This window comes from Pleurodeles waltl, chromosome 3_1, assembly GCF_031143425.1.
Source record: "Pleurodeles waltl isolate 20211129_DDA chromosome 3_1, aPleWal1.hap1.20221129, whole genome shotgun sequence".
In the NCBI taxonomy this organism is placed as follows: Eukaryota; Metazoa; Chordata; class Amphibia; order Caudata; family Salamandridae; genus Pleurodeles; species Pleurodeles waltl.
This window is the reverse complement of record NC_090440.1, coordinates 1,910,939,318-1,910,947,749: the sequence shown is the minus strand read 5'-3', so window position 1 is coordinate 1,910,947,749 and position 8,432 is coordinate 1,910,939,318. Positions and strand designations below refer to the sequence as shown.

General features: G+C 48.2%; 1 protein-coding gene across 2 annotated transcripts in view; it reads left to right on the top strand.

Annotated features, from left to right (window-relative positions):
- Positions 1 to 6,242: 6,242 nt before the first annotated feature.
- The window catches only part of NAGPA (N-acetylglucosamine-1-phosphodiester alpha-N-acetylglucosaminidase), a 131,395-nt gene continuing 129,205 nt past the window's right edge, over positions 6,243 to 8,432 (top strand). Inside the window, exon 1 of one of the 2 annotated variants that reach the window (XM_069226097.1) lies at positions 6,243 to 6,383. In XM_069226097.1, coding sequence (XP_069082198.1) covers positions 6,292 to 6,383 — 92 coding nt within the window. In that variant the 5' untranslated portion in view covers positions 6,243 to 6,291. The remainder of the gene's footprint in view (positions 6,384 to 8,432) is intronic. The other variant, XM_069226096.1, reaches the window with a different exon arrangement.

Below are 8,432 nucleotides of genomic sequence, written 5' to 3'. Positions count from 1 at the left end.
GACTTACTCGTTTTGTCCTCACTAGCACACACAAGCTGGTAAGCAGTGTGTCTGTGCTGAGTGAGAGGTCTCCAGGGTGGCATAAGACATGCTGCAGCCCTTAGAGACCTTCCTTGGCATCAGGGCCCTTGGTACTAGAAGTACCAGTTACAAGGGACTTATCTGGATGCCAGGGTCTGCCAATTGTGGATACAAAAGTACAGGTTAGGGAAAGAACACTGGTGCTGGGGCCTGGTTAGCAGGCCTCAGCACACTTTCAATTGTAAACATAGCATCAGCAAAGGCAAAAAGTCAGGGGGCAACCATGCCAAGGAGGCATTTCCTTACAGTAACCTATATAGTACAGTGGTTTGGAGGAGGCTGGCCTGGTTTGTAGTGGGTACCTATGGTACTTACACCTTATACCAGGTCCAGTTATCCCTTATTAGTGACATGTAGTCAGTGTCTAGAAGCCAGGCTGTCTAGAGGTAGCTGAAGGCAGAGCAGCCAAGGCTTATCTAGGAGACATGCAAAGCTCATGCAATACCACTGTAGTCACACAGTACTCACACACATGAAAGAAAATACTCAGTGATACAAAAATAAAGGTACTTTATTTTAGTGACACAAATGCCAAAAATACCAGAGACTATACTCCCTTGGGAGGTAAGTAATACACCAATTATATACAGTAGTATGCAGCAATAGCAATAAAAACAGTTAGAAAACAGTGCAATTACTGAAAATCACAATGGTTAGAAATGGGCCTAGAGGAAACACAAACCATATACTAAGAAAGTGGAATGCGAATGTTGGTTTCCCACCTAGGCAAGTGTGGTATGTAGAGGGGCGCTGGGAGTATTGGAAAACACCAAAGGTAAGTAATAGAAACCACCTCAGAGCCCAGGAAAGCAGGAGTAAATCATAGTAACTTTCCTAGAACGCACAAGAACACGAGAAAGAAGATAATGCAAGAACCAGAAGAGACTTCAAGACATAAAGGGTGGATTCCTGGACCTAAAGACCTTTGGAAGAATGGGACTAAGTCCAAGAAGCACATAAGAGTCCAGGGAGGACAGGAGCCCCTGCTAACCCGAATCAAGGTGCAAAAGAAGAACCAACGGTGAAGAACAACAGTCAGTACTGCACCCAAGAATATGGATGTGGGTTCCTGGTTGGTGCAGATAATATCCCACACCGAATGGATGATTGCAGTCTGGTTTGCGTCTCTGGATTCCGCCAACAAGCCTTGGCACACGCAAAGCTCACAGTTAGCGGAAAATGGCACTGCCCGGGACCAGGAGGGCCCTGGTGGACTCTACCCAGGAGGGGAGTCAGGGGGGGGCTCTCAGCAACTCAGAGAGCCCACAGAAGACCAGGCAGCCCACACAGGAGTCCCCCAGCACGAAGACAAAGGAGTTGCAAAAGGAGGCCCACTCAGCACAAAAACCAAGAATCTCACACCGCCAGAGAACCACTCAGGAAGCTGTGCATCGCAGGAGGGAGTGCTGGGGGCCGGAGCTACATTGTGCACAAACAATTTCGTAGAAGGATACCAACAAGCTTTGGCAACTGTAAAACACATGGTGTACAGGGGTACTGTCTTGCGTGGGAAGGCAAGCTCTTACCTCCACCAAAGTTGGACAGTAGGACGTCAGGACCATCGGGACCTCTTCAGTCCACCACCCGTGATGCAGGATCCATGCAACTCATCATGAGAGGGGACCCACGCAGATGGTCCTTTTTGCACAGAGGTGCCTGCAGAAGCAGGGGAGTGACTCCTTCACTCCAAGGGAGATTCCTTCATTCTTCTGGTGCAGGCTGAAGACAGGCTTTCCTCTGAGGATGCACGACCGACCGGGAAACAGTTGCATTTGCTGGCAAGAGCTGAAGATACAATGTTGCAGAAGTTGTATTTGCTTCGTTGTTGCAGTTTGTAGAGTTCCTGGAGGGTCCAGATGCAGTTTCTTCAGTGAGAAGGTGAAGTAAAGGATGCAGAGGATTCCTGCTGGAGTCTTGCAATCCGAAGCTGAAAAACCTCCCAAAGGAGAGACCCTAAATAGCCCTGAAAGGGGGATTAGTCAGCTAAACAGGTATGCACCTATCAGGGGACGGCTCTGGCCACTCAGATGCTCCCAGAGTTCGCTGCCAACTTGGAATCCAAGATGGCAAAACCCAGGGACCCTCTGGAGGTGCTCTGAGCACCACACCTGGGGTGGTGATGGACAGGGAAGTGGTCACTCCCCTTTCCTTTGTCCAGTTTTGTGCCAGAGCAGGGACTGGGGGTACCTGAACTGGTGTAGACTGGATTATGCAAGGAGGGCACCAAATGTGCCATTCAAAGCATATCCTGTGGCCTGGGGAAGGTAGCTACCCCTCCCAGGCCTGTAACACCTATTTCCAAAGGGACAGGGTGTAACACCCCTCTCCCAAAGGAAATCCTTTGTTCTGCCTTCCTGGGCTTGAGCTTCTCAAGCAACAGGAGGGCAGAAACCTGTCTGAGAGGTGGCAGCAGCTGGGGCTGCCTGGAAAACCTTAGAAGGCTGGAATGGCAATACTGGGGGTCCTCTAAGGAGCCTCCAGAGTGCATGAAATCATACAACCAATGCTTGCAAAAGCCTTGGGGTATGATTCCTATGATTCCAACATGTTTGATACCAAACATACCTATGTTCGGAATTACCATTATGTAGCTGGACATAGGTAGAGACCTATTTCCAGTACACATGTAAAATGGCATTGTGCACTCACGAAGTCTGGGAAAATGTCCTTGAGGTCGTGGGGGCACCTCTGCTAGTGCAGGGGTGCCCTCACACACAGGTACTCTGCACCTTGCCCTCAGGGCTGGAAGGCCTGCTATGGGTTGACGTATAAGTGACCTGGTGCAGTGTAACTGGCAGTGAAAGGGTGTATGCACCTTTTCACGCAGGCTGCAATGGCAGTCCTGCAGAAGCCTTTGCATGGGCTCCCTATGGGTGGCAAAAGAAATGCTGCAGCCCATAGGGATCTCCTGGAACCCCAATGCCCTGGGTACCTAAGTACCATATGCTAGGGACTTGTAAGGAGGCACCAGTATGCCAATTGTGGGTGAAATACTGGGTTACCAGTATGCAACAACCATAATTTAAGGGAGAGAGCATAACTACTGGGGTCCTGATTAACAGGATCCCAGTAGACACACTCAAACACACTGGCAAACAGGCGAAAAGTGGGGGTAATCAAACTAGAAAGAGGCTACTTTCCTACAAGGTTAGCATCCACAATAATGATTTACAAGCTTTTATACACCGACTTTTACATGAATGACTCAAATAGTGAATCAAGAAGTCATTAGCTCATAGTGCCTATGCTTATGCCAACTTATGTAGAATATCACAAATTCAAGTCAAGGTACTTTGGCCGATGATATTTCGATCCCCTAGACAAGTATCAGGATCATCCTAAGCCTTTGTTAAGGTTGAGTTAAAAGGGTTACAGAGTGCTTGTAACCAAAACGGCGAAGATAAATCTGACTCACGTCTCATATGAGTGAGAAAGCAATCAACGGAGATCTGAATCTCTAATCAAGCGCCAATGCCATAAAGTAGTAGTAGAGTGGAGTAGTTTCTCAGTGTAATAGAGTGTCACAGAGTGGAGTGGCAGAGTGTTGTAGAGTGGAAAGGCATAAAGAAGAGTGAACTGGAGTAGAGTGAAGTAAAGTAACGTGAAGTGGCATAGAGAAAGTTGGGTAGAGTCTTGTTGAACATAGCACATTGTTGTATAGTGGAGTGGCATAGAGGGTTGTGTAGTGGCGTTGAGTAGAGTATCGTAGATTGAATTGGCATAAAGTGGGGTGGAATGACATAGAGTGGGGTGGAGTGGCATAGAGTGGGGTGGGGTGGAATGGAGTTGTGCAGGGAGTTACAGAGTGGAGAAAGTGTTAGAGTTTAATGGAATAGAGTGTCAGAGTCTGGTATCATGGAGTGTAATGTCAGAGTGAAGTGTCAGAGTGGAGTTGGGTGGTCTAGAGTGAAGTGGCATAGAGTACAGTGGTGCAAAGTAGATTGGTGTAGAGTGTAGTGGTATAGAGTGCATTGGTTTTGAGTAAAGTAGTGTAGAGTGCACTGGTTTAGCATACAGTGCAGTAGCGTAAAGTGGCAAAGCGTAGAGATGAGCAGATTGGAGTGGCACAGTATAGATTACAGAGTGCAGTGATGCAGAGTGCTGTGTCATAGAGTGATGTGGTGCATGGTAGAGTGGAGTGGTGCATGCAAGGTAGAGTAGACTGGTGTAGAGAGCAGTGATGCAGAATAGAGTGGCATAGAATGTAGTGGCATATAGTACGCTGGTGTAGAGTCAGTAGAGTGGCATATAGTTGAGCGGTGCAGAGTAGAGAGGAGAATAGTTCAGTGGCAGAGTGCAGTGTTGCAGAGTAGAGTGTCATAAAGGGCAGTGGTGTAGAGTAGAGTGGCATAGAATGTATTGGTGTAGAGTGCAGTGATGTAGAGTGATGCAGAGTAGAGAAGAGTGACTTAGAGTTCAGTGGTGCAGAGTAGAATAGAGTTGCATAGAGTGCCGTGGCATAGAGTAGATTGCTGCAGAGTACAGTATAGAGGTAAAGAGTAGATTGTTGCAGAGTGGAGCATAGTGATGTAGAGTGCAGTAGAATAGAGCGGTGCAGAGCAGATTGGAGTGGCGCAGGGTAGATTGGACTGGCATAGCATAGGGTGGAGTTGTGTAGATTGCAGTGGCATAGAGGAGATGATTTCAAAGTAGAGTGAAGTGCCCTACAGTGGAGTGGTGTAGAGTAGATTAGAGTGCAGTGGTGCAGAAAAGAGTGCAGTGGGACAGAGTACAGTGGCATTGAGTGCAGTGGTGAGAGTAGGGTGGCATGGAGTTCAGTGGCAGAGAGTGCAATGTTGCAGATTAGAGGGTCGCAGAGTACAGTGGTGTATTTTAGAGTGGCATAGACTGCTGTGGCGCAGAGTACAGTGGCATTGAAAGCTGTGGAATAGAGTGCTGTGGTGCAGAGTAGATTGGCATAGAGTGCAGTGGCATTGAGTGCATTGGTTTTGAGTAAAGTGGTGAAGAGTGCACTGGCAGAGTGCAGGGGGGTAGTGTACTATGGTTAGAGTAGAATAGCATGGATTGCAGTGGCATAGTGTAGAGTGTAGTGGTACAGCATAGATTGCATTGGCGAAGAGTAGCACAGAGTGCAGAAAAGTGGTGTAGGGTGCAGTGGTATAGGGTAGATTGTTTCAGAGTAGAGTGAAGAAAATATAGAGAAAAGATAATATACTTCAATATGCTAAAGTATGTAACGATAACAACAACATGAATAATAACGCTAGGCATAACGGCCCAAAATGAAATATGGCTTCTCCCTGTAGCCACGCTGTAATCAAGCCCTTCATCACCTAGATAACAAAACATTAAACATAAATGTTAGAAAAATATACCCTTCTAATAAGCTAAATTGTTGTGTGAAAAGGTAAAATCTGAGCTCAATCTCGACTTCACTGTTTCACCAACTGGTGTGATCTTAGTCAAATACAAATATTGTGTTTCACAGAGTCTCCTTTCTAGCCTGCAGGCATCAGGGTGAGTGGGACTCTGTTTCCTCTTTAGATCTTCCTCATTGTCTTGTAGCTCCTCTTCAGGTGGCAGGTGATGCAGACAGTAATCATCCAAAAGTCTTTTCTCCTCCTCGTGCCCTTTGTTCTTATAAGCACCCTTAATGCCCACAGCTGTGAACAGGACAAAAGGGCAGAGGGTGCAGGGGGCCTCCGGACTCACCTTCATTCTGTTCCCATCAGATTGGAGGCAGGTCAGTGCAGGGCTATTATAAGTAGCGCTTTTGTGCGCTAATGGCCCTCTGAATAATAGATGTGAGGGGAAATTATTTTGTCCCCCCCAACTTCGTCCCCCGTGTCCCCCGCCCTCCAAAATCTGGGGGGGATACATCCCCCGCGTCCCCCACACTTCCTACGCCCATGGGTGCAGTGTCGCAGAAGATTTAAGAGCTAAAGAAAAGCCTCCCTGAAATGACAAAAAAGCCCCCGGGTTTTGCCGTGATGGGGTTGGGGGTGCTGAGAGCAAAAAAAGTTTTTTTAACTTCTGCTCTAGTTACTTGTGAAGGGCAAGCCCATCACTGCGAAGCCTGCTGCTCTTAAGGCTCGTTCTCTGAACTGAGGTGGCCTTGCTGGGACAGCGGTACCGCAGTCATACCGCACCTGTCTCTCATCCGCAGTCCTTCCTCGATGTCCACGACCGGGTCACCTGACTGAAGCGGATCTCCGGTCACGTGGCGCTACCCGGGCTGTACGAGCTGGGATGCGGGCTGACGGCAGGCGGAGCTCCTCGAAGACCAGCGCAGAGTTGTTGCTGGTGTTTCTATTCCAAATGTTTGGGGTCGTCACAGCAAGGTAAGACGACCGAGGCGGCACTCACGGGTACCCATGTGGACCGGATCAGAACTTTCAATAAAAGTATAGAAGGAAAGAATCATTGACTACCTACTCCTGGGGGAAGTAGCGCTGTTAAGTCCAGCAGTCAGCACTGCTCCGCCTCCTTTCTAGACCAAAACAATTTAATATAACCCGAACACCAACCCCGGTTGGCAAATTTGCCCCCCCCCCCCCCTAACTTCAGGGGGTTGACTTTGTAAAGCCCCACCCCCCAAACTAGCCCAAATAACTAACGCAGAAACCAAGGCATCTCCTTGTCCTGGTGTTCTATTGATCAGCTTCTTCCACGGACCTCGCAGGTCTTTTGTCGCGTTTATTTTGGTGTCTTATACTGTTTTTGTGGCTGCCTCGTATGTTGTACCTTCGTCTCGCAGACTTTTGGTGCCCTGTGCTATCAGCAGATCAGCTGCTGCCAGGTTAACCTGTAGCTTTATCTGTGCAACTTGGGTGATTCATAATGCCATCGACCGTCATGTACTGTGCAGTTATATTTTCCGTGTGTGAATGTACTAAACGTTGTCGCTTGCTGCCCAGTGTTTTTCAGCATTATCCCCTGGTAATGGGTGCCTTACAGCGTGACATCCGGTAGGAGCTTTATTTTTGCGGTGTACTCCGTTACTTGCTGACAAATTTAATATTTTATTGTAAGAACTAGGATGTCCTTACATAAGAGCCCGTGAAGGGGAGTATAGACCAGCTGGTGGAGTAAATCAAACACTATTTGATGATGACAGCTTGTGGTATGGTGTTACTTCACAGCTGTCTAAGGGTGGCAAGACAGTAGAACAGGTATACATTCTGGATCTCTTGATAGGACGGGCCTGAGCTGCACACACACTCTTCCTATTCTCCCTTCCCGAAGCAAGAGTAGATGTTTGTGTTTCAGCTGAGTGTTTATTTGTGTTTCATTCGATGTGTACTTGGCAATTTACAGTGGTTGTGCTGGATAACACAGATCATTGACCACACGTGCGGTGCTCCACACATGTAAGAAGCAGCAAAACACCAACAGTTTTAATGCATAGTATTTATATTGACAATGTACACAACAGAGCCATATACTTGGACTTGGGTGCTATGAAGACGCACATAGTTGAGTCACTGATATGGGAGCTCTGGCGAAGGTGAGGAATTGGCAGACATTGTACTGTCAGACATAAATTGTATACGAGTCCTCTGTAGCATTTCTTCGAGAGTTAGAGGCACCTTTGAAGATGGTTGTCGCCAAAAAGTTCCTCAAAAAACATAGTGGTTTTTAAAGATGAATAGAACGTCCGAATACCACATTGGGAGAGAGTGACCAGACCAACACGCGTTCATCGTGTGTGTAAAAGGCCGCTTTATTGGAACAGGTGCCCTTAACCCTACCCCACCTGGCCTTTGCCTTACAAAACTAAAACCTCACTAGACATCAATTCACCTGTCCGCCCCCCCCCTACGCTGATCCCTCCCCCCCTTATTCTCGTCCTGTCTCCTCCTTCCTCTTGTCTCCTTTCTTTTCTCCGTTCCATCCGCTTCTTTGAACCTGTCCGCTAATGAGCAGTCTCCTGCCTGTCTAATTAATACTCCTTCCCGTCCTAATACCTGAATTGCCCTGCCAACTCCGTCTTCCACCCGAGCTTTAAATAGCTGCCCTGCAGCTGTCCCCGCCGCGGCCCGCACCTGTCCCAAGCGACAACCTACCCCACAAAGGACATCCGTTCCAACAAACCCAACTTAAGAATAGGGAGGGAGGGAGGGAAAAGCAAACGCGGAGCCCAAGACTAACGTCCCAGCCACCAGGTCACCTTTATCAAAATGGTGGCCGGACTCACAAAATGTCCGGTTAAATAAAGTATCCACCCCCCTTTAACTGGCACCCCGGACGCCCAACCGCGTCGCTGGTCGTGCCACCTCCCCCAAAAACCCCAGGGGGGAACTCCTCGTTCCTCCTCATCCCCCCCCCGAGGCCCCAGTATACAACTGCAACATCCCGGATTACTGGAAAACAGTAGTGCAAATGTGTGT